Below are 27,136 nucleotides of genomic sequence, written 5' to 3' on the forward strand. Positions count from 1 at the left end.
AGCAGGTAGGGTTGAAGGATGGGGTGAAGGATGGCGAGGGCATCACCCACTTGGCGACACCAGCAGGTAGGGTTGAAGGATGGCGAGGGCATCACCCACTTGGCGACACCAGCAGGTAGGGTTGAAGGATGGCGAGGGCATCACCCACTTGCCGACACCAGCAGGTAGGGTTGAAGGTTGGGGAGGGCATCACCCACTTGGCGACACCAGCAGGTAGGGGTGAAGGATGGCGAGGGCATCACCCACTTGCCGACACCAGCAGGTAGGGTTGAAGGATGGCGAGGGCATCACCCACTTGAAGGGTAGGGTTGAAGGTTGGGGAGGGCATCACCCACTTGGCGACACCAGCAGGTAGGGGTGAAGGATGGCGAGGGCATCACCCACTTGCCGACACCAGCAGGTAGGGTTGAAGGTTGGGGAGGGCATCACCCACTTGGCGACACCAGCAGGTAGGGTTGAAGGTTGGGGAGGGCATCACCCACTTGGCGACACCAGCAGGTAGGGTTGAAGGTTGGGGAGGGCATCACCCACTTGGCGACACCAGCAGGTAGGGTTGAAGGTTGGGAGGGCATCACCCACTTGGCGACACCAGCAGGTAGGGGTGAAGGATGGCGAGGGCATCACCCACTTGGCGACACCAGCAGGTAGGGTTGAAGGATGGCGAGGGCATCACCCACTTGGCGACACCAGCAGGTAGGGTTGAAGGTTGGGGAGGGCATCACCCACTTGCCGACACCAGCAGGTAGGGCTTGAAGGTTGGGAGGGCATCACCCACTTGCCGACACCAGCAGGTAGGCGACACCCAGCAGGTAGGGTTGAAGGTTGGGGAGGGCATCACCCACTTGCCGACACCAGCAGGTAGGGTTGAAGGTTGGGGAGGGCATCACCCACTTGGCGACACCAGCAGGTAGGGTTGAAGGTTGGGGAGGGCATCACCCACTTGCCGACACCAGCAGGTAGGGTTGAAGGTTGGGGAGGGCATCACCCACTTGGCGACACCAGCAGGTAGGGGTTGAAGGTTGGGAGGGGCATCACCCACTTGCCGACACCAGCAGGTAGGTAGGGTTGAAGGTTGGGGAGGGCATCACCCACTTGCCGACACCAGCAGGTAGGGTTGAAGGTTGGGGAGGGCATCACCCACTTGGCGACACCAGCAGGTAGGGTTGAAGGTTGGGGAGGGCATCACCCACTCTTGGCGACACCAGCAGGTAGGGCATGAAGGTTGGGGAGGGCATCACCCACTTGCCGACACCAGCAGGTAGGGTTGAAGGTTGGGGAGGGCATCACCCACTTGGCGACACCAGCAGGTAGGGTTGAAGGTTGGGGAGGGCACCCACTCACCCAGGTAGGGTTGAAGGTTGGGAGGGCATCACCCACTTGACACCAGCAGGTAGGGTTGAAGGTTGGGAGGGCATCACCGACACCAGCAGGTAGGGTTGAAGGTTGGGGAGGGCATCACCCACTTGCCGACACCAGCAGGTAGGGTTGAAGGTTGGGGAGGGCATCACCGACACCAGCAGGTAGGGTTGAAGGTTGGGGAGGGCATCACCGACACCAGCAGGTAGGGTTGAAGGTTGGGAGAGGGCATCACCGACACCAGCAGGTAGGGTTGAAGGTTGGGGAGGGCATCACCGACACCCAGCAGGTAGGGTTGAAGGTTGGGGAGGGCATCACCGACACCAGCAGGTAGGGTGAAGGTTGGGGAGGGCATCACCGACACCAGCAGGTAGGGTTGAAGGTTGGGGAGGGCATCACCGACACCAGCAGGTAGGGTTGAAGGTTGGGGAGGGCATCACCGACACCAGCAGGTAGGGTTGAAGGTTGGGGAGGGCATCACCGACACCAGCAGGTAGGGTTGGAAGGTTGGGGAGGGCATCACCACCGACACATCAGCAGGTAGGTTGAAGGTTGGGGAGGGCATCACCGACACCAGCAGGTAGGGTTGAAGGTTGGGGAGGGCATCACCGACACCAGCAGGTAGGGCTGAAGGTTGGGGAGGGCATCACCGACACCAGCAGGTAGGGTTGAAGGTTGGGGAGGGCATCACCGACACCAGCAGGTAGGGTTGAAGGTTGGGGAGGGCATCACCGACACCAGCAGGTAGGGTTGAAGGTTGGGGAGGGCATCACCGACACCAGCAGGTAGGGTTGAAGGTTGGGGAGGGCATCACCGACACCAGCAGGTAGGGTTGAAGGTTGGGGAGGGCATCACCGACACCAGCAGGTAGGGTTGAAGGTTGGGGAGGGCATCACCGACACCAGCAGGTAGGGTTGAAGGTTGCAGTGTCTAGAGCTGCTGCTTCCAGGTCAGTCATTTAACCTTCTGTTAGGTTTGGGGATGGGGATGGGGATGGGGGATGGGGGAGCCCATATGAAGTCCGTGGATTTACTACTTGCCTATTGTATATATAAACATCTCCGCCTTGTCAAACTTTTCAGTTCTACATTTCCTTAATCATTTGACAGGATGGTGTGCTGGGCTGGAGAATATACACAATATGAATTACATATAAATATAGATTACAAAAATTACATATTTCTTATCTTAAGAGCGTTAATAAGAAATTTACCTAAGTTACATAATTGTGAAGTTAAAATATATAAGATGTAAAACAGACAAAATACTATAGCAATATTACCAAGATTAGGATACATGAAATACACAACAATTGTACAGAACAACTGCACCTTGTGGGTGGGCGCTTTGTAGATATTGTTATTGCTATTACCTTGATTGACTGATGTTACGTACGGTGTTTAAGACGACGTTTATACATATAGAAACCCCTATACATATAGAAACCCCTAAGGCGTTACAGTTGATATTAGCTTGCATTATAACAATGATTAGCTCTGAGGGAGATAATGGTGACAGTGAATTATTGTAAAACTTCTTAATCATATCAGCACGGATATCTGTATAGAGGTTACATTTCACCAGAAATTCATCTTCAGTCTCACCATGATCACAACATTTGCAAATGCGACCCTGGAGAAGGATAGGGGGACGACTAAATCTTCCAGACTAAATCTTCCAAAGAAAAGCAAGATTTATAGATGTCAACGTCTTCATTGTGAATAACACGACGATTCGGAGTGTATACTTGCACCTTCATCAGGTGAATGGTGGGGAGTATGAGGGGATATATATATATATATATATATATATATATATATATATATATATATATATATATATACTCCTTACTACAAACGGGATAACTGATGACTCCTTACTACAAACGGGATAATTGAAGACTCCTTACTACAAACGGGATAATTGAAGACTCCTTACTACAAACGGGATAATTGAAGACTCCTTACTACAAACGGGATAACTGAAGATTCCTTACTACAAACGGATAATTGAAGACTCCTTTCTACAAACGGATAATTGAAGACTCCTTACTACAAACGGGATAATTGAAGACTCCTTACTACAAACGGGATAACTGAAGACTCCTTACTACAAACGGGATAACTGAAGACTCCTTACTACAAACGGGATAATTGAAGACTCCTTTCTACAAACGGGATAATTGAAGACTCCTTACTACAAACGGATAATTGAAGACTCCTTACTACAAACGGATAATTGAAGACTCCTTACTACAAACGGATAATTGAAGACCCCTTACTACAAACGGATAATTGAAGACTCCTTACTACAAACGGGATAATTGAAGACTCCTTACTACAAACGGATAATTGAAGACTCCTTACTACAAACGGGATAATTGAAGACTCTTTACTACAAACGGGATAATTGAAGGCTCCGGATACTACAAACGGATAATTGGGATAATTGAAGACTCCTTTTACTACAAACGGATAATTGAAGACTCCTTACTACAAACGGGATAATTGAAGACACTTTACTACAAACGGGATAATTAAAGACACTGCACTACAAACGGGAAAATTGAAGACTCCTTACTACAAACGGATAATTGAAGACTCTTTACTACAAACGGATAATTGAAGGCTCCTTACTACAAACGGATGATTGAAGACTCCTTACTACAAACGGGATAATTGAAGACTCCTTACTACAAACGGATAATTGAAGACACTTTACTACAAACGGATAATTGAAGACTCCTTACTACAAACGGGATAATTGAAGACTCCTTACTACAAACGGATAATTGAACTCTTTACTACAAACGGATAATTGAAGACTCCTTACTACAAACGGATAATTGAAGACTCCTTACTACAAACGGGATTATTGAAGACTCTTTACTACAAACGGGATAATTGAAGACTCCTTTCTACAAACGGGATAATTGAAGACTCTCTACTACAAACGGGATAATTGAAGGCACCTTACTACAAACGGGATAATTGAAGACTCCTTACTACAAACGTGATAATTGAAGACTCCTAACTACAAACGGGATAGTTGAAGACACTTGACTACAAACGGGATAATTGACGACAGTTTACTACAAACGGGATAATTGAAGACAGTTTACTACAAACGGGATAATTGAAGGCTCCTTACTACAAACGGGATAATTGAAGACTCTTTACTACAAACGGGATAATTGAAGACACTTTACTACAAACGGGATAATTGAAGACTCTTTACTACAAACGGGATAATTGAAGACTCCTTACTACAAACGGAATAATTGAAGACTCCTTACTACAAACGGGATAATTGAAGACTCCTTACTACAAACGGGATAATTGAAGACTCCTTACTACAAACGGGATAATTGAAGACTCCTTACTACAAACGGGATAATTGAAGACTCCTTACTACAAACGGGATAATTGAAGACTCCTTTCTACAAACGGGATAATTGAAGACTCCTTACTACAAACGGGATAATTGAAGACTCCTTACTACAAACGGGATAATTGAAGACTCCTTACTACAAACGGGATAATTGAAGACTCCTTTCTACAAACGGGATAATTGAAGACTCCTTACTACAAACGGGATAATTGAAGACTCATTACTACAAACGGGATAATTGAAAACACTTTACTACAAACGGGATAATTGAGGACACTTGACTACAAACGGGATAATTGAAGACACTTTACTACAAACGGGATAATTGAAGACTCCTTACTACAAACGGGATAATTGAAGACTCCTTACTACAAACGGGATAATTGAACTCTTTACTACAAACGGGATAATTGAAGACTCCTTACTACAAACGGGATAATTGAAGACTCCTTACTACAAACGGGATAATTGAAGACTCCTTACTACAAACGGGATAATTGAAGACACTTTACTACAAACGATATAATTGAAGACTCCTTACTACAAACGGGATAATTGAAGACTCTTTACTACACACGGCATAATTGAAGACTCCTTACTACAAACGGGTTAATTGAACATTCGACCGCATTTTGTCTCCACTGCACTCACTCAGTAGAAAGACCGGAGATGATATCTCTGGGTCTTTATTGACTTGCCTGAAGGCTCTATCAGAACCAGTCGAAATAGTCAACATTTGCAGCGCAGCTCTAGGCAGTGATAAGTGCAAAATACAATAAATAATGCTGTACAGTAAAAAACGGATTGCCCGAACACGTCATGGAACACATCTCATGACAACAACAAAAGCACACATTGCATGCGTAAAACATGCTGATTAGGGGTATAAATGATCGTCGGCAAAAAAACGTTATCATTTTAGCTGTACATCCGCAAGTAGAGTTTTTTTTGCAATGACAAGATTGTCACCAGAGGAGCGAGAACGGGCGTTGGGCATGTTGCAGGTTGGCACATCAAGCGGGATTATTGCCAGACGATTTGGTTGCCATCATTCCACCATCATAAGACTTGCCAACAGGTACCAACAAACAGGAACCACCAGGGACCGCCAACGTCATGGCCAGGCACGTGGCAAAAACAAAATTGCATCATAATTTCCGCCTTGCAATTTATCCAGTTTTGGACTTCAATCCAGACTGAGTTTATAATTCACAATTCCATAAATCATGACAAATTAATATCGGCTATGAACATATCACAAATTGTACAAACAGGAGAGTTTATGTATCCAATCTTAAACAAACAATTTCCAACTGGAAGGATTTGTTTGATAATTCTATATTGAAGCCACCCGATCAAACGTGGTGTTGTCTCGGTCTTTGTGTCACAAGTTCACTGGTGATTACTAGCTCGAGCAATTGCTCCATGAAAACTCAACCAAGAACCTAGGATCAAACCTTAATACTGAAATCAAGCTTTCTTCGAGAATTACTTAACCACCACCCACGTGTTTTAATATAATAAGTAGGAATAATGCGTTGAAAACTGAATTCCACTTCTCGGAATAGTAGATGGCTGAGCGGACATCAGAGTCGGTGCAATACGCCGAGAGTGTAACATTAGTGGAATCTGTACCTACACAAAACATCTGTTACTGAAGTGTTAACCTACACAAAACATCTGTTACTGAAGTATTAACCTACACAAAACATCTGTTGCTGAAGTGTTAACCTACACAAAACATCTGTTACTGAAGTGTTAACCTACACAAAACATCTGTTACTGAAGTGTTAACCTACACAAAACATCTGTTACTGAAGTGTTAACCTACACAAAACATCTGTTACTGAAGTGTTAACCTACACAAAACATCTGTTACTGAAGTGTTAACCTACACAAAACATCTGTTACTGAAGTGTTAACCTACACAAAACATCTGTTACAAGTGTGTTGAATGTCAGTGGTTCTGTTTTGTAGATCCCAGGTGTGAGGAATGTTTTGGACATGTGATCAGGAGGGATCTATCCAAGGACCTAGATGAGCTCATGGACAGCTTTAAGACTATCTCGGCCACCATAGGCGCCTGTAATGGTAGGCTGACCCTTGGAATCATTTAGCGGGTTATGGTAATGCTGTTTGATTCTACCGATCGGATATTAATCAAACATTTAGTCATCTTGCTCTCACATTAATCTTTCATGGAGCACTGAACACAATCACGTGTATGTCACCCCCCCCAGTCACGTGTATGTCACCCCCCAGTCACGTGTATGTCACCCCCCAGTCACGTGTATGTCACCCCCCCAGTCACGTGTATGTCACCCCCCAGTCACGTGTATGGCATACCCCCCAGTCACGTGTATGGCTTACCCCCCAGTCAAGTGTTTGGCATACCCCAGTCACGTGTATGTCATGCCCCAGCAATCTTTCTACATATTATCTGTCAACTTCAAGCGAGTTGGTTTTGTCATGTTCCAGCCTCACGATCCCCAGTTTGACCTATTATCTTGTTACTCCCCAAAACCGCAACATCTGCAATAAATGCATCACCAACTTCAGGCAACAAAATATGCAAAAATATTTCTGTGTGTTTGAGATAGGTAGACGCTAGAATCAAACTTAGATATTAAAGTGCATAAAGAAGCAATTTGAAACTACAGTTGCTTGTCGAAGTGACTCTCCCTTCATGTTTACACAAAGAGCTTGTTTTGGTGACACTACAAACTCCCTTTCAGATGATGTAATCATAAGGGCATAACGTTTCCTAATGTTTTCACTTATTCATGCTTGAGGTCAAAGGTTCAAACTAAATAATGTATGGTCGGTCGCACAAGTGTCAGCTCTCAACGCTTTGTCAACAGGGCCATCTTTTATATCTGGACACAATGTTTTTGAAATAATAAAATGGGGGTGTCCTTCAAAACCAACCCCCTCTAAATCTAAATCAAGCAATCCAAATCATTGACTGATGATTATGACGTGAAGTCATCCAATACTATACTAGACATATTTTATGTGATATATATTTGGGCATATCATTACCCAAACGGTACCAAATGACTGTTCGTTTTTCATTTTCTGCAATTATTTTTAGAAATATTATACCCCTCTGGTTGTGACAACTAATATACTCTTTAAAAAAAGTAGGTAACCTGAACTTTCAATTTGGTTGAAAGTATAAACGTTAACAAACAAAGACAGACAGACATCTTATGAACGCACCACCATCTCTTTTATCACCCACCCTTCCTAAACACAACGCATGGGATGCACGTGTACAACGCAGTAGCCTCATTCAAGTGCATGAGGTGTCATTCTTGATTTTGACGGTTTTCGGGAAGGTCGATTAAACAATGTAGACCTTTATCTTGCATCTGTTGATCACACAGTTGTTAGTGTCTGTTTCTGGCTGTTTGTTTACAATGCGGCGTATGGAACACGATTAAGGTTTACGTGCAACTGGCAGGTAGCACTACCGAGCGTCAGGTGGCCAATACCTTCCATGTTCCCAGGTCTGCTGGCAGGTAGCACTACCCGGCGTCAGGTGGCCAATACCTTCCACGACCCGAGGTCTGTTGGCAGGTAGCACTACCCAGCGTCAAGTGGCCAATACCTTCCAATACCTTCCATGTTCCGAGGTCTGTTGGCAGGAAGCACTACCCAGCGTCAGGTGGCCAATACCTTCCAATACCTTCCAATACCTTCCATGTTCCGAGGTCTGTTGGCAGGAAGCACTACCCAGCGTCAGGTGGCCAATACCTTCCATGTTCCGAGGTCTGTTGGCAGGTGGCACTACCCAGCGTCAGGTGGCCAATACCTTCCATGTTCCGAAGTCAGTTGGCAGGAAGCACTACCCAGCGTCAGGTGGCCAATACCTTCCATGTTCCGAGGTCTGTTGGCAGGTAGCACTACCCAGCGTCAAGTGGCCAATACCTTCCATGTTCCGAGGTCTGTTGGCAGGTAGCACTACCCAGCGTCAGGTGGCCAATACCTTCCATGTTCCCAGGTCTGTTGGCAGGTAGCACTACCCAGCGTCAGGTGGCCAATACCTTCCATGTTCCCAGGTCTGTTGGCAGGTAGCACTACCCAGCGTCAGGTGGCCAATACCTTCCACGTTCCGAGGTCTGTTGGCAGGTAGCACTACCAAGCGTCAGGTGGCCAATACCTTCCATGTTCCCAGGTCTGTTGGCAGGTAGCACTACCCAGCGTCAGGTGGCCAATACCTTCCATGTTCCGAGGTCTGTTGGCAGGTAGCACTACCCAGCGTCAGGTGGCCAATACCTTCCATGTTCCGAGGTCTGTTGGCAGGTAGCACTACCCAGCGTCAGGTGGCCAATACCTTCCATGTTCCGAGGTCTGTTGGCAGGTAGCACTACCCAGCGTCAGGTGGCAAATACCTTCCATGTTCCGAGGTCACTCACAAGCAGACTTTTGAACAGATATCATCAAACCCAAAATGTTGAAGATCAACCCCGTTCAGGTCGTCCAAGGTCAGCAACAAGAGTACAGGAACCAGGCTTTAAAACATCCAGCTGTAACGGCCAATCAAATTGTAGCACATCTGTGTCAGACTACTGGTGTTCGAGTTACCGGTAAGACGATTAGGAATCGCCACCATGCAGCTCATTTGCATGTTCGACGGCTCCAGGTTCAGCCACCCTTGACCGATCGTCACATGGCTGTAAGAAGAGAATGGTCTTGTGCACGTAGACACTGGATGAATCGTCGTTGGTCACGTGTCATGTCTTCGGATACTGGCGCCATTTGTTGTCCTATCTGCACGGCATTTCGGTCGTCATTTCGTTTTTCAGGATGACAACGGCCGTGGTCACCGTGCACATGTCGTGAAGAATCACCTCTAGCAACTCAACATCTATCGTTTGCCATGGCCAGCAATGATCCCTGATCTTTCCCCCATCCACGCGTCTGGGACATGACAGGGAGGCGTGTACGTCAACGTCAAAGGCCGCGACTAAGCTGGATGAACTTGGTCGTGCGCTTCGGGAAGAGTAGAACCGACTACCCCAATTGGCCATTGGGAGACTCACACGCAGCATGCCTCGTCATCTGAATAAATGTCTGACCCTTCGTGGTGGAATCACACACTACTGAATGAAAATCGTACACATGGTCATTTCACGTCATACACCAATCATCTTTCAAGGACGACTACTGAACAACCAGCTATGGTCATAAGGAAGTGCAAGTAGTGATATTCCCTCAAAACATTCATTGTTATTATATGATCATTGACTGGCGCCGATGTATCTCCCACTTTATAATGAAGTTCCCCTACTGTTTTGAAGAGTATATCTCGTTATCCATATTACCCACATATGTGAATCTTCGGATATGGCTTTGATAATGATTCCTTCAAAACATAAAGGACAAAAAAAGTTAGGGATATTTGTATTTATATGATTGATATTTTATTAGTGTGTCAATGAATAAATAGATCATTATTCATAATTTCAAACACTGGACATCGAGAATATAGTTATGCCGAGTACGTTTTGATCACCTCTCGTATTTTAATCAAAGGGCAGATTCACTGAAAAATAAAGGCTTTTTCTATAAAATGAGGGCGGTGGAGTGGCCATGTTGTTAAAGTGTTCACTCGTCACGCTGATGACCCGGGTTCGATTCCCCTCATGGGCACAATATGTGAAGCCCATTTCTGGTGTCCCCCGCCGTGATACAGCTGGAATGTTGCTAAAAGCGTCCCAAAAGCAAACTAACTCACTTGTTATGAAATAAAACCAATAAAGCATTAGAATCCTCAAGCGCTTTGAGCCCCAGAGCATGTGTTTTGAACTAGTCAGGAGTATGTACTATTTGTTTGAAAGGCTCTTAGGTTTTGAAAATGTGATACCAAGGGACATGACAAGTTTCCTGTTTTGACGATGTGTCCGAGGGATTATACATATTTCTCTCTCCCTGTTAGGGTCAGAACCTTGGTGCAGTATGAACCAAGTGGGCTGTCAGGATGACCCTCCCACCAGCCCCCTCTTCTGTATGATGTATGTAATCTATGCAACCTGTTAGACCTGACCTGTGATACCAAGCTGACAAGTGGGCTGTCCGAGGATGTCCCCTCCCACCAGCCACGCCCTTTCTGTATGATGTATGTAATCTATGTAACCTGTTAGACCTGACCTGTGATACCAAGCTGACAAGTGGGCTGTCCGAGGATGTCCCTCCCACCAGCCACGCCCTCTTCTGTATGATGTATGTAATCTATGTAACCTGTATGATGTATGTGACAAGTCTATGTACCACCACGCCCTGTTAGACCTGTAACCTGTGATACCAAGCTGACAAGTGGGCTGTCCGAGGATGTCTCCTCCCACCAGCCACGCCCTCTTCTGTATGATGTATGTAATCTATGTAACCTGTTAGACCTGACCTGTGATACCAAGCTGACAAGTGGGTTGTCCGAGGATGTCCCTCCTCCCACCAGCCACGCCCTCTTCTGTATGATGTATGTAATCTATGTAACCTGTTAGACCTGACCTGTGATACCAAGCTGACCAAGTGGGTTGTCCGAGGATGCTCTCCTCCCACCGGCCACGCCCTCTTCTGTATGATGTATGTAATCTATGTAACCTGTTAGACCTGACCTGTGATACCAAGCTGACAAGTGGGCTGTCCGAGGGTGTCCCCTCCCACCAGCCACGCCCTCTTCTGTATGATGTATGTAATCTATGTAACCTGTTAGACCTGACCTGTGATACCAAGCTGACCAAGTGGGCTGTCCGAGGGTGTCCCCTCCCACCAGCCACGCCCTCTTCTGTATGATGTATGTAATCTATGTAACCTGTTAGACCTGACCTGTGATACCAAGCTGACAAGTGGGTTGTCCGAGGGTGTCCCCTCCCACCAGCCACGCCCTCTTCTGTATGATGTATGTAATCTATGTAACCTGTTAGACCTGACCTGTGATACCAAGCTGACAAGTGGGTTGTCCGAGGGTGTCCCCTCCCACCAGCCACGCCCTCTTCTGTATGATGTATGTAATCTATGTAACCTGTTAGACCTGACCTGTGATACCAAGCTGACAAGTGGGTTGTCCGAGGGTGTCCCCTCCCACCAGCCACGCCCTCTTCTGTATGATGTATGTAATCTATGTAACCTGTTAGACCTGACCTGTGATACCAAGCTGACAAGTGGGTTGTCCGAGGATGTCCCTCCCACCAGCCACGCCCTCTTCTGTATGATGTATGTAATCTATGTAACCTGTTAGACCTGACCTGTGATACCAAGCTGACAAGTGGGTTGTCCGAGGATGTCCCCTCCCACCAGCCACGCCCTCTTCTGTATGATGTATGTAATCTATGTAACCTGTTAGACCTGACCTGTGATACCAAGCTGACAAGTGGGTTGTCCGAGGATGTCCCCCTCCCACCAGCCACGCCCTCTTCTGTATGATGTATGTAATCTATGTAACCTGTTAGACCTGACCTGTGATACCAAGCTGACAAGTGGGTTGTCCGAGGATGTCCCTCCCACCAGCCACGCCCTCTTCTGTATGATGTATGTAATCTATGTAACCTGTTAGACCTGACCTGTGATACCAAGCTGACAAGTGGGTTGTCCGAGGATGTCCCCTCCCACCAGCCACGCCCTCTTCTGTATGATGTATGTAATCTATGTAACCTGTTAGACCTGACCTGTGATACCAAGCTGACAAGTGGGTTGTCCGAGGATGTCCCTCCCACCAGCCACGCCCTCTTCTGTATGATGTATGTAATCTATGTAACCTGTTAGACCTGACCTGTGATACCAAGCTGACAAGTGGGTTGTCCGAGGATGTCCCCTCCCACCAGCCACGCCCTCTTCTGTATGATGTATGTAATCTATGTAACCTGTTAGACCTGACCTGTGATACCAAGCTGACAAGTGGGTTGTCCGAGGGTGTGTCCCTCCCACCAGCCACGCCCTCTTCTGTATGATGTATGTAATCTATGTAACCTGTTAGACCTGACCTGTGATACCAAGCTGACAAGTGGGTTGTCCGAGGATGTCCCTCCCACCAGCCACGCCCTCTTCTGTATGATGTATGTAATCTATGTAACCTGTTAGACCTGACCTGTGATACCAAGCTGACAAGTGGGTTGTCCGAGGATGTCCCTCCTCCCACCAGCCACGCCCTCTTCTGTATGATGTATGTAATCTATGTAACCTGTTAGACCTGACCTGTGATACCAAGCTGACAAGTGGGTTGTCCGAGGATGTCCCCTCCCACCAGCCACGCCCTCTTCTGTATGATGTATGTAATCTATGTAACCTGTTAGACCTGACCTGTGATACCAAGCTGACAAGTGGGTTGTCCGAGGATGTCCCCTCCCACCAGCCACGCCCTCTTCTGTATGATGTATGTAATCTATGTAACCTGTTAGACCTGACCTGTGATACCAAGCTGACAAGTGGGTTGTCCGAGGATGTCCCCTCCCACCAGCCACGCCCTCTTCTGTATGATGTATGTAATCTATGTAACCTGTTAGACCTGACCTGTGATACCAAGCTGACCAAGTGGGTTGTCCGAGGATGCTCCCCTCCCACCAGCCACGCCCTCTTCTGTATGATGTATGTAATCTCTATGTAACCTGTTAGACCTGACCTGTGATACCAAGCTGACAAGTGGGTTGTCCGAGGGTGTCCCCCCCCACCAGCCACGCCCTCTTCTGTATGATGTATGTAATCTATGTAACCTGTTAGACCTGACCTGTGATACCAAGCTGACCAAGTGGGCTGTCCGAGGATGCTCCCCTCCCACCAGCCACGCCCTCTTCTGTATGATGTATGTAATCTATGTAACCTGTTAGACCTGACCTGTGATACCAAGCTGACAAGTGGGTTGTCCGAGGGTGTCCCCTCCCACCAGCCACGCCCTCTTCTGTATGATGTATGTAATCTATGTAACCTGTTAGACCTGACCTGTGATACCAAGCTGACAAGTGGGCTGTCCGAGGGTGTCCCCTCCCACCAGCCACGCCCTCTTCTGTATGATGTATGTAATCTATGTAACCTGTTAGACCTGACCTGTGATACCAAGCTGACAAGTGGGCTGTCCGAGGGTGTCCCCTCCCACCAGCCACGCCCTCTTCTGTATGATGTATGTAATCTATGTAACCCTGTTAGACCTGACCTGTGATACCAAGCTGACAAGTGGGTTGTCCGAGGGTGTCCCCTCCCACCAGCCACGCCCTCTTCTGTATGATGTATGTAATCTATGTAACCTGTTAGACCTGACCTGTGATACCAAGCTGACAAGTGGGTTGTCCGAGGATGTCCCCTCCCACCAGCCACGCCCTCTTCTGTATGATGTATGTAATCTATGTAACCTGTTAGACCTGACCTGTGATACCAAGCTGACAAGTGGGTTGTCCGAGGGATGTCCCCTCCCACCAGCCACGCCCTCTTCTGTATGATGTATGTAATCTATGTAACCTGTTAGACCTGACCTGTGATACCAAGCTGACAAGTGGGTTGTCCGAGGATGTCCCTCCCACCAGCCACGCCCTCTTCTGTATGATGTATGTAATCTATGTAACCTGTTAGACCTGACCTGTGATACCAAGCTGACAAGTGGGTTGTCCGAGGATGTCCCCTCCCACCAGCCACGCCCTCTTCTGTATGATGTATGTAATCTATGTAACCTGTTAGACCTGACCTGTGATACCAAGCTGACAAGTGGGTTGTCCGAGGATGTCCCCTCCCACCAGCCACGCCCTCTTCTGTATGATGTATGTAATCTATGTAACCTGTTAGACCTGACCTGTGATACCAAGCTGACAAGTGGGTTGTCCGAGGATGTCCCCTCCCACCAGCCACGCCCTCTTCTGTATGATGTATGTAATCTATGTAACCTGTTAGACCTGACCTGTGATACCAAGCTGACAAGTGGGTTGTCCGAGGATGTCCCCTCCCACCAGCCACGCCCTCTTCTGTATGATGTATGTAATCTATGTAACCTGTTAGACCTGACCTGTGATACCAAGCTGACAAGTGGGTTGTCCGAGGATGTCCCCTCCCACCAGCCACGCCCTCTTCTGTATGATGTATGTAATCTATGTAACCTGTTAGACCTGACCTGTGATACCAAGCTGACAAGTGGGTTGTCCGAGGATGTCCCCTCCCACCAGCCACGCCCTCTTCTGTATGATGTATGTAATCTATGTAACCTGTTAGACCTGACCTGTGATACCAAGCTGACAAGTTGGGCTGTCCGAGGGTGTCCCCCTCCCACCAGCCACGCCCTCTTCTGTATGATGTATGTAATCTATGTAACCTGTTAGACCTGACCTGTGATACCAAGCTGACAAGTGGGTTGTCCGAGGATGTCCCCCTCCCACCAGCCACGCCCTCTTCTGTATGATGTATGTAATCTATGTAACCTGTTAGACCTGACCTGTGATACCAAGCTGACAAGTGGGTTGTCCGAGGGTGTCCCCTCCCACCAGCCACGCCCTCTTCTGTATGATGTATGTAATCTATGTAACCTGTTAGACCTGACCTGTGATACCAAGCTGACAAGTTGGGCTGTCCGAGGGTGTCCCCTCCCACCAGCCACGCCCTCTTCTGTATGATGTATGTAATCTATGTAACCTGTTAGACCTGACCTGTGATACCAAGCTGACAAGTGGGTTGTCCGAGGATGTCCCCTCCCACCAGCCACGCCCTCTTCTGTATGATGTATGTAATGATCTATGTAACCTGTTAGACCTGACCTGTGATACCAAGCTGACAAGTGGGTTGTCCGAGGATGTCCCCTCCCACCAGCCACGCCCTCTTCTGTATGATGTATGTAATCTATGTAACCTGTTAGACCTGACCTGTGATACCAAGCTGACAAGTGGGTTGTCCGAGGATGTCCCCTCCCACCAGCCACGCCCTCTTCTGTATGATGTATGTAATCTATGTAACCTGTTAGACCTGACCTGTGATACCAAGCTGACAAGTGGGTTGTCCGAGGATGTCCCCTCCCACCAGCCACGCCCTCTTCTGTATGATGTATGTAATCTATCTATGTAACCTGTTAGACCTGACCTGTGATACCAAGCTGACAAGTGGGTTGTCCGAGGATGTCCCCTCCCACCAGCCACGCCCTCTTCTGTATGATGTATGTAATCTATGTAACCTGTTAGACCTGACCTGTGATACCAAGCTGACAAGTGGGTTGTCCGAGGATGTCCCCTCCCACCAGCCACGCCCTCTTCTGTATGATGTATGTAATCTATGTAACCTGTTAGACCTGACCTGTGATACCAAGCTGACAAGTGGGTTGTCCGAGGGTGTCCCCTCCCACCAGCCACGCCCTCTTCTGTATGATGTATGTAATCTATGTAACCTGTTAGACCTGACCTGTGATACCAAGCTGACAAGTGGGTTGTCCGAGGATGTCCCCTCCCACCAGCCACGCCCTCTTCTGTATGATGTATGTAATCTATGTAACCTGTTAGACCTGACCTGTGATACCAAGCTGACAAGTGGGTTGTCCGAGGATGTCCCCTCCCACCAGCCACGCCCTCTTCTGTATGATGTATGTAATCTATGTAACCTGTTAGACCTGACCTGTGATACCAAGCTGACAAGTGGGCTGTCCGAGGATGTCCCCTCCCACCAGCCACGCCCTCTTCTGTATGATGTATGTAATCTATGTAACCTGTTAGACCTGACCTGTGATACCAAGCTGACAAGTGGGTTGTCCGAGGATGTCCCCTCCCACCAGCCACGCCCTCTTCTGTATGATGTATGTAATCTATGTAACCTGTTAGACCTGACCTGTGATACCAAGCTGACAAGTGGGTTGTCCGAGGATGTCCCCTCCCACCAGCCACGCCCTCTTCTGTATGATGTATGTAATCTATGTAACCTGTTAGACCTGACCTGTGATACCAAGCTGACAAGTGGGTTGTCCGAGGATGTCCCCTCCCACCAGCCACGCCCTCTTCTGTATGATGTATGTAATCTATGTAACCTGTTAGACCTGACCTGTGATACCAAGCTGACAAGTGGGTTGTCGGAGGATGTCCCCTCCCACCAGCCACGCCCTCTTCTGTATGATGTATGTAATCTATGTAACCTGTTAGACCTGACCTGTGATACCAAGCTGACAAGTGGGTTGTCCGAGGATGTCCCCTCCCACCAGCCACGCCCTCTTCTGTATGATGTATGTAATCTATGTAACCTGTTAGACCTGACCTGTGATACCAAGCTGACAAGTGGGTTGTCCGAGGATGTCCCCTCCCACCAGCCACGCCCTCTTCTGTATGATGTATGTAATCTATGTAACCTGTTAGACCTGACCTGTGATACCAAGCTGACAAGTGGGTTGTCCGAGGATGTCCCCTCCCACCAGCCACGCCCTCTTCTGTATGATGTATGTAATCTATGTAACCTGTTAGACCTGACCTGTGATACCAAGCTGACAAGTGGGTTGTCCGAGGATGTCCCCTCCCACCAGCCACGCCCTCTTCTGTATGATGTATGTAATGATCTATGTAACCTGTTAGACCTGACCTGTGATACCAAGCTGACAAGTGGGTTGTCCGAGGATGTCCCCTCCCACCAGCCACGCCCTCTTCTGTATGATGTATGTAATCTATGTAACCTGTTAGACCTGACCTGTGATACCAAGCTGACAAGTGGGTTGTCCGAGGATGTCCCCTCCCACCAGCCACGCCCTCTTCTGTATGATGTATGTAATCTATGTAACCTGTTAGACCTGACCTGTGATACCAAGCTGACAAGTGGGCTGTCCGAGGATGTCCCCTCCCACCAGCCACGCCCTCTTCTGTATGATGTATGTATTCTATGTAACCTGTTAGACCTGACCTGTGATACCAAGCTGACAAGTGGGCTGTCCGAGGGTGTCCCCCTCCCACCAGCCACGCCCTGTTCTGTATGATGTATGTAATCTATGTTACCTGTTAGACCTGACCTGTGATACCAAGCTGACAAGTGGGTTGTCCGAGGGTGTCCCCTCCCAGCTCGTGCTGAATGATGTCTGTAAACTATGTGATTCTACTCAACCCGTTAATCCTTCTGATTATAGCTAGAACAACCTCATCTATACTACTGTTTGACTTTGGTTACATATCTAATACAACCCTCCCATCAATCATTCTGATTGACGTATATTACATATCTAATACAATCCTCCCTTGAATAATTCTGATTGACGTATGTTACATATCTAATACAACCCTCCCATGAATAATTCTGATTGACATATGTTACATATCTAATACAATCCTCCCATGAATCATTCTGATTGACGTATGTGATTGACGTATGTTACATATCTAATACAACCCTCCCATTAATAATTCTCATTGAAATATGTTACATATTTAATACAACCCTCCCATTAATCATTCTGATTGACGTATGTTACATATCTTATACAACCCTCCCATTGATCATTCTGATTGACGTATGTTACATATCTAATACACCCCACCCCCACCCCCACCCCACCCCATTAATCATTCTCATTGACGTATGATACATATCTAATACAACCCTCCCATCAATCATTCTCATTTACCTTTGTTATATATTTAATACAACCTTCCCCATCCATCACTCTCATTGACGTATGTTATATTTTTATTACAATTGGCGTATGCTATGGATGTAATATATATGTAATACAACCCTATCCTCCCACTAACATTTTCGGGGTGTATATAACATCTGTACGTCATGTATGTATGTATACATGACATATGGTTGGGGACCATACTGTTATTGATCTGTAGACTGGAATTTTGTCACGGTGACGACGGCTCCTAACAACAACAACAAACACACACACACACACACACACACACACACACACACACACACACACACACACACACACACACACACACACACCACACACACCACACACACACACCACACAACTCCCCACATCCCACACGCCAACAACTACACGTAAGGGCCCTCTTCACACAGCCTCCTCAGAAACTAAATAGACCAATCCGTGCACAGATGAACCAAAGTCGGTGATCTGGACCAGTAGGAACGGCCAGGACTTGGTCGTGGAGGACTCGTCGGGCTCCTTGACTAACATCGCCGTGGGGATTGTCACAGACGTCCAGTATAACAATGATGTCGGCCGCCTCATCTACGCTTTGAGTTCTGGTAGCATCTCCGCAATTCTACCCAATGGCTCGGACCCTGTGCTGTTAGTCGACTGTAAGTTGGACCTTGCATGATATATAGAAGATGGAGGGAGTGGGGTGGGGGGTGAGGTGTTTTTTGGGGGTGGGTTTTTTTATGATGATGATGATATGAATGACTCCCCGCCTCCCTGAAATTTATATACAAAGTAAGCGACCACACACACACATGTGCGCACATGTGCGCGCGCGCACGCACGCACGCACACACACACGCATAACTAGCCATGGGTTATGAAATTATTGATTATAAAAAGCTCATAGGCATGGGTAATGATATTCCTAGAGGTTATGAAACCCTGATATCATGAAGTCGAGAAAAAGTTGTTTAACAAACGGTCATGTAATTGTTGTTCTAACGACAGTTGTAACAACGGGGTATGCAGTGTAAATAGAACAGCAGGCCCTTCACATCGACGTGTTCTTATATATGACTGCCAAAACAGTCTGTCAAATGAAATCAGACGGGCCTTCCTGTTCGTTTATTTGCCTTGTGGAAGACGTGTCAATATGTAATTTGATCGCTACAGCAAGAGTATGGCCATGAAGACACTGATGGTAAGATTCCACTCTCAGGGGCCTTGGATAGGCCAATCAACACATGGCAGAGTCTAGTATTTGGACATACTTCAGACCCCGTCTGTTTCCGTGTAGGTTCAATATGTGTAGCTCATCCCCGGGGTTCTAAAAGATCAGTTTGGTGGAATACTGCTTAAAGCGGCGTAAAACCAATTCACACACACTGTTATTTATGTCATTTTCATAATATTAAAATCCAGTTACTCGTGGTTGATTGCAGTGGGTACAGAAGTATTTGGAATAGCTGTCGTATCGGCAAACACGTACTTCTTTGGCAACGAGCAGTTGAGGAAGTACGACAACGGGGTCACCATGGTGATCAACTCATCCTTCTCAAGAGGGTTCTTCAGACTTAGTTACAATCCAACGGATGGGTGAGTTCTCAAAACTTAGTTACAACCCAACAGATGGGTGAGTCCTCCAAACTTAGTTACAACCCAACAGATGGGTGAGTCCTCCAAACATAGTTACAACCCAACAGATGGGTGAGTCCTCCAAACATAGTTACAACCCAACAGATGGGTGAGTCCTCCAAACATAGTTACAACCCAACAGATGGGTGAGTCCTCCAAACATAGTTACAACCCAACAGATGGGTGAGTCCTCCAAACATAGTTACAACCCAACAGATGGGTGAGTCCTCCAAACTTAGTTACAACCCAACAGATGGGTGAGTCCTCCAAACATAGTTACAACCCAACAGATGGGTGAGTCCTCCAAACATAGTTACAACCCAACAGATGGGTGAGTCCTCCAAACTTAGTTACAACCCAACAGATGGGTGAGTCCTCCAAACATAGTTACAACCCAACAGATGGGTGAGTCCTCCAAACATAGTTACAACCCAACAGATGGGTGAGTCCTCCAAACTTAGTTACAACCCAACAGATGGGTGAGTCCTCCAAACTTAGTTACAACCCAACAGATGGGTGAGTCCTCCAAACATAGTTACAACCCAACAGATGGGTGAGTCCTCCAAACATAGTTACAACCCAACAGATGGGTGAGTCCTCCAAACTTAGTTACAACCCAACAGATGGTGGAGTCCTCCAAACATAGTTACAACCCAACAGATGGGTGAGTCCTCCAAACATAGTTACAACCCAACAGATGGGTGAGTCCTCCAAACTTAGTTACAACCCAACAGATGGGTGAGATCCTCCAAACATAGTTACAACCCAACAGATGGGTGAGTCCTCCAAACATAGTTACAACCCAACAGATGGGTGAATCCTCCAAACATAGTTACAACCCAACAGATGGGTGAGTCCTCCAAACATAGTTACAACCCAACAGATGGGTGAGTCCTCCAAACATAGTTACAACCCAACAGATGGGTGAGTCCTCCAAACTTAGTTACAACCCAACAGATGGGTGAGTCCTCCAAACTTAGTTACAACCCAACAGATGGGTGAGTCCTCCAAACATAGTTACAACCCAACAGATGGGTGAGTCCTCCAAACATAGTTACAACCCAACAGATGGGTGAGTCCTCCAAACTTAGTTACAACCCAACAGATGGGTGAGTCCTCCAAACTTAGTTACAACCCAACAGATGGGTGAGTCCTCCAAACATAGTTACAACCCAACAGATGGGTGAGTCCTCCAAACTTAGTTACAACCCAACGGATGGGTGAATCCTCCAAACATAGTTACAACCCAACGGATGAGTGAGTCCTCCAAACTTAGTTACAACCCAACAGATGGGTGAGTCCTCCAAACATAGTTACAACCCAACAGATGGGTGAGTCCTCCAAACTTAGTTACAACCCAACAGATGGGTGAGTCCTCCAAACTTAGTTACAACCCAACAGATGGGTGAGTCCTCCAAACATAGTTACAACCCAACAGATGGGTGAGTCCTCCAAACATAGTTACAACCCAACGGATGAGTGAGTCCTCCAAACTTAGTTACAACCCAACAGATGGGTGAGTCCTCCAAACATAGTTACAACCCAACAGATGAGTGAGTCCTCCAAACATAGTTACAACCCAACAGATGGGTGAGTCCTCCAAACATAGTTACAACCCAACAGATGGGTGAGTCCTCCAAACTTAGTTACAACCCAACAGATGGGTGAGTCCTCCAAACATAGTTACAACCCAACAGATGGGTGAGTCCTCCAAACATAGTTACAACCCAACAGATGAGTGAGTCCTCCAAACTTAGTTACAACCCAACAGATGGGTGAGTCCTCCAAACATAGTTACAACCCAACGGATGGGTGAATCCTCCAAACATAGTTACAACCCAACGGATGGGTGAGTCCTCCAAACTTAGTTACAACCCAACAGATGGGTGAGTCCTCCAAACATAGTTACAACCCAACGGATGGGTGAATCCTCCAAACATAGTTACAACCCAACGGATGGGTGAATCCTCCAAACTTAGTTACAACCCAACAGATGGGTGAGTCCTCCAAACATAGTTACAACCCAACAGATGGGTGAGTCCTCCAAACTTAGTTACAACCCAACAGATGGGTGAGTCCTCCAAACATAGTTACAACCCAACAGATGGGTGAGTCCTCCAAACTTAGTTACAACCCAACGGATGGGTGAATCCTTCAAACATAGTTACAACCCAACGGATGAGTGAGTCCTCCAAACATAGTTACAACCCAACAGATGGGTGAGTCCTCCAAACATAGTTACAACCCAACAGATGGGTGAGTCCTCCAAACATAGTTACAACCCAACAGATGGGTGAGTCCTCCAAACATAGTTACAACCCAACAGATGGGTGAGTCCTCCAAACTTAGTTACAACCCAACAGATGGGTGAGTCCTCCAAACTTAGTTACAACCCAACAGATGAGTGAGTCCTCCAAACTTAGTTACAACCCAACAGATGGGTGAGTCCTCCAAACATAGTTACAACCCAACAGATGGGTGAGTCCTCCAAACATAGTTACAACCCAACAGATGGGTGAGTCCTCCAAACATAGTTACAACCCAACAGATGAGTGAGTCCTCCAAACTTAGTTACAACCCAACAGATGGGTGAGTCCTCCAAACATAGTTACAACCCAACAGATGGGTGAGTCCTCCAAACATAGTTACAACCCAACGGATGGGTGAATCCTCCAAACATAGTTACAACCCAACGGATGAGTGGAGTCCTCCAAACTTAGTTACAACCCAACAGATGGGTGAGTCCTCCAAACTTAGTTACAACCCAACAGATGAGTGAATCCTCCAAACATAGTTACAACCCAACAGATGGGTGAGTCCTCCAAACTTAGTTACAACCCAACGGATGGGTGAGTCCTCCAAACATAGTTACAACCCAACAGATGGGTGAGTCCTCCAAACTTAGTTACAACCCAACAGATGGGTGAGTCCTCCAAACATAGTTACAACCCAACGGATGAGTGAGTCCTCCAAACTTAGTTACAACCCAACAGATGGGTGAGTCCTCCAAACTTAGTTACAACCCAACAGATGAGTGAGTCCTCCAAACATAGTTACAACCCAACAGATGGGTGGAGTCCTCCAAACTTAGTTACAACCCAACAGATGGGTGAGTCCTCCAAACATAGTTACAACCCAACGGATGGGTGAATCCTCCAAACATAGTTACAACCCAACAGATGGGTGAGTCCTCCAAACATAGTTACAACCCAACAGATGAGTGAGTCCTCCAAACTTAGTTACAACCCAACAGATGGGTGAGTCCTCCAAACTTAGTTACAACCCAACAGATGAGTGAGTCCTCCAAACATAGTTACAACCCAACGGATGGGTGAGTCCTCCAATCTTAGTTTTAACCATGCGGATGGGTGAGTCCTCCAATCTTAGTTTTAACCATGCGGATGGGTGAGTCCTCCAAACTTAGTTACAACCCAACGGATGAGTGAGTCCTCCAAACATAGTTACAACCCAACAGATGAGTGAGTCCTCCAAACTTAGTTACAACCCAACAGATGGGTGAGTCCTCCAAACATAGTTACAACCCAACAGATGAGTGAGTCCTCCAAACTTAGTTACAACCCAACAGATGGGTGAGTCCTCCAAACTTAGTTACAACCCAACGGATTGGTGAGTCCTCCAAACTTAGTTACAACCCAACAGATGGGTGAGTCCTCCAAACCTAGTTACAATCCAACAGATGGGTGTGTCATCCAAACTTAGTTACAACCAAACAGATGGGTGAGTCCTCCAAACATAGTTACAACCCAACAGATGGGTGAGTCCTCCAAACTTAGTTACAACCCAACAGATGGGTGAGTCCTCCAAACTTAGTTACAACCCAACGGATGGGTGAATCCTCCAAACTTAGTTACAACCCAACGGATGGGTGAGTCCTCCAAACTTAGTTACAACCCAACAGATGGGTGAGTCCTCCAAACATAGTTACAACCCAACAGATGGGTGAGTCCTCCAAACTTAGTTACAACCCAACAGATGGGTGAGTCCTCCAAACATAGTTACAACCCAACGGATGGGTGAATCCTCCAAACATAGTTACAACCCAACGGATGGGTGAGTCCTCAAAGCTTAGCTTTAACCAAGCGGATGGGTGAGTCCTCTGAGCGCAGTTGGAACGGGAAGGATGGTGTAATCTTTATACTTAGTTATAACTATCATACAACAGATGATGTGTTCTTTATCTATAGCCCTGGACATGTCTGTGTTCTTTATCTATAACCCTGGACATGTCTGTGTTCTTTATCTATAACCCTTGACATGTCTGTGTTCTTTATCTATAACCCTGGACATGTCTGTGTTCTTTATCTATAAGCCTGGACATGTCTGTGTTCTTTATCTATAACCCTGGACATGTCTGTGTTCTTTATCTATAACCCTGGACATGTATGTGTTCTTTATCTATAACCCTGGACATGTCTGTGTTCTTTATCTATAAGCCTGGACATGTCTGTGTTCTTTATTTATAAGCCTGGACATGTCTGTGTTCTTTATCTATAACCCTGGACATGTCTGTGTTCTTTATCTATAAGCCTGGACATGTCTGTGTTCTTTATCTATAACCCTGGACATGTCTGTGTTCTTTATCTATAACCCTGGACATGTCTGTGTTCTTTATCTATAACCCTGGACATGTCTGTGTTCTTTATCTATAACCCTATAACCCTTTATCTATAACCCTGCCTATAACCCTGGATATGCCTGTGTTCTTTATCTATAACCCTGGACATGTCTGTGTTCTTTATCTATAACCCTGGACATGTCTGTGTTCTTTATCTATAACCCTGGACATGTCTGTGTTCTTTATCTATAACCCTGGACATGTCTGTGTTCTTTATCTATAAGCCTGGACATGTCTGTGTTCTTTATCTATAACCCTGGACATGTCTGTGTTCTTTATCTATAACCCTGGACATGTCTGTGTTCTTTATCTATAACCCTGGACATGTCTGTGTTCTTTATCTATAACCCTGGACATGTCTGTGTTCTTCAGGGTTAGCTTTAACGCTGGACATTTTCAAGGTTTTCAGTGTAAGCCATAAGCCAACTAATGTGTGAGTTCTCACGACTTAACATACACCTTCACACACTTAAATCTTCTTGAAACAGAGCTATGTACTTAGAGATAGGTCGGTTTTTAACATTATGCATAAACCAGAGATAGACGAGTTCGCTAGACACAGCAACAGAACCACTGATGGTTGATTTCTTCAGACTTCGCGGTTCGTTCGAACTGTTAATTCTGGCTGACCTCTTCATGAAAAGCAATAAACGCACAGACACTAAAGATAAGTAACACCTTAATAGGTAGCTGTCACAGAAGAGGACATTCTTCATATTCCGCTATAAGCTCAACAGAGTAAGTCAATGTAAAGTATCCTACCAGAGATGGTTCAGCTGTTCTGACCAAGGTTTCCCACCAGAGATGGTTCAGCTGTTCTTACCAAGGTATCCCCATAGATGGGTCAGTTGTTCTGAGCAAGGTATCCCACCAGAGATGGTTCAGTTGTTCTGACCAAGGTATCCCACCAGAGATGGTTCAGTTGTTCTGACCAAGGTATCCCACCAGAGATGGTTCAGTTGTTCTGACCAAGGTATCCCACCATAGATGGTTCAGCTGTTCTGACCAAGGTATCCCCACATAGATGGGTCAGTTGTTCTGAGCAAGGTATCCCACAAGAGATGGTTCAGTTGTTCTGACCAAGGTATCCCACCAGAGATGGTTCAGCTGTTCTGACCAAGGTATCCCACCAGAGATGGTTCAGTTGTTCTGAGCAAGGTATCCCCCATAGATGGGTCAGTTGTTCTGAGCAAGGTATCCCACCAGAGATGGTTCAGTTGTTCTGACCAAGGTATCCCACCAGAGATGGTTCAGTTGTTCTGACCAAGGTATCCCCAAATAGATGAGATGGTTCAGTTGTTCTGAGCAAGGTATCCCACCAGAGATGGTTCAGTTGTTCTGACCAAGGTATCCCACCAGAGATGGTTCAGTTGTTCTGACCAAGGTATCCCACCAGAGATGGGTCAGTTGTTCTGACCAAGGTATCCCACCAGAGATGGGTCAGTTGTTCTGACCAAGGTATCCCACCAGAGATGGTTCAGTTGTTCTGACCAAGGTATCCCACCAGAGATGGTTCAGTTGTTCTGACCAAGGTATCCCACCAGAGATGGTTCAGTTGTTCTGAGCAAGGTATCCCACCAGAGATGGTTCAGTTGTTCTGAGCAAGGTATCCCACCAGAGATGGTTCAGTTGTTCTGACCAAGGTATCCTACCAGAGATTGTTCAGTTGTTCTGACCATGGTATCCCACCAGATGTTGGTATGTTGAAATTACTAGTACTAGTTACTTGGAATCCTCAAAAGCTTCAATGTTCTATTTCTGCATATGTGTTTTTTTATATATGGGCTGTAAAGGGATCTCGCGGGGTATTCAGTGAGCCATTCAGGTACGGTATAAGACGCTGTTGATTGACGATCATTACTGAGCCCTGATTCCCTAGTTTGGAGGGTCAACACTTTTATGTATTTTAGCAGTTTTTGATTTTCATTTATAGGTGTGTCTACTTCACTTCCTTATCCTTCTCGCTTGCCCTGTACAGGGCCAATAGTGAAGGGGATGTCGACACTGTCCATCAATCCACCATTGGAGGTAATGGGTTGTCTGCGATTGCAATAGACGTAGCAGGTAGGTAATCATCGTGTGTGTGTTCGTGTGTGTGTGTGTGTGCGTGCGTGCGCGCGTGTCTGTGTGCGTGTGTTTGTGTGTGTGTGCGTGCGTTTGTCTGTGTGCGTGTAAAAAGCGTAGTTGGGGTGAAGGCTTGCTTGAATGTGGATGGTGTGGAATAGGGTGAGGGGTGTGTCTAATCCTTATTCAGCATTGTCACACATGTCTCTACAGTAAAGTTAACCATATCAGACAGTGCGACACATGTAGGACAAAATAACATAAGCCACTACAAACACGTGACCCTCTGACAACAACATGACATAAGCCACTACATAACCATGACCCTCTGACAACATGACATAAGCCACTACATAACCATGACCCTCTGACAACATGACATAAGCCACTACATAACCATGACCCTCTGACAACATGACATAAGCCACTACATAACCATGACCCTCTGACAACATGACATAAGCCACTACATAACCGTCACCCTCTGACAACATGTCATAAGCCAC

The 27,136-nt window shown here is 46.5% G+C and overlaps 1 protein-coding gene across 1 annotated transcript; it reads left to right on the top strand.

Annotated features, from left to right (window-relative positions):
• Positions 1 to 9,202: 9,202 nt before the first annotated feature.
• Positions 9,203 to 26,638, top strand: LOC124264088. Its single transcript, XM_046698811.1, has 4 exons — positions 9,203 to 9,338; positions 18,748 to 18,954; positions 19,738 to 19,891; positions 26,500 to 26,638. Exons 1-4 carry the CDS (start codon positions 9,203 to 9,205, stop codon positions 26,636 to 26,638), a joined length of 636 nt encoding a protein of 211 aa, XP_046554767.1.
• Positions 26,639 to 27,136: the final 498 nt, after the last annotated feature.

The sequence above is a fragment of the Haliotis rubra genome, unplaced genomic scaffold (assembly GCF_003918875.1).
Source record: "Haliotis rubra isolate DU_JTF1 unplaced genomic scaffold, ASM391887v1 Scf909, whole genome shotgun sequence".
Taxonomy (NCBI): Eukaryota; Metazoa; Mollusca; class Gastropoda; order Lepetellida; family Haliotidae; genus Haliotis; species Haliotis rubra.

Bases quoted from the DNA above. Each gene is read 5' to 3' on its own strand.
- LOC124264088 (XM_046698811.1), top strand. From the start codon at position 9,203: ATGTTGAAGATCAACCCCGTTCAGGTCGTCCAAGGTCAGCAACAAGAG. The intron at 9,339-18,747 runs GTAAGACGATTA...ATCCGTGCACAG, and splicing joins TACTGGTGTTCGAGTTACCG to ATGAACCAAAGTCGGTGATC. The intron at 18,955-19,737 runs GTAAGTTGGACC...GGTTGATTGCAG, and splicing joins CCCTGTGCTGTTAGTCGACT to TGGGTACAGAAGTATTTGGA.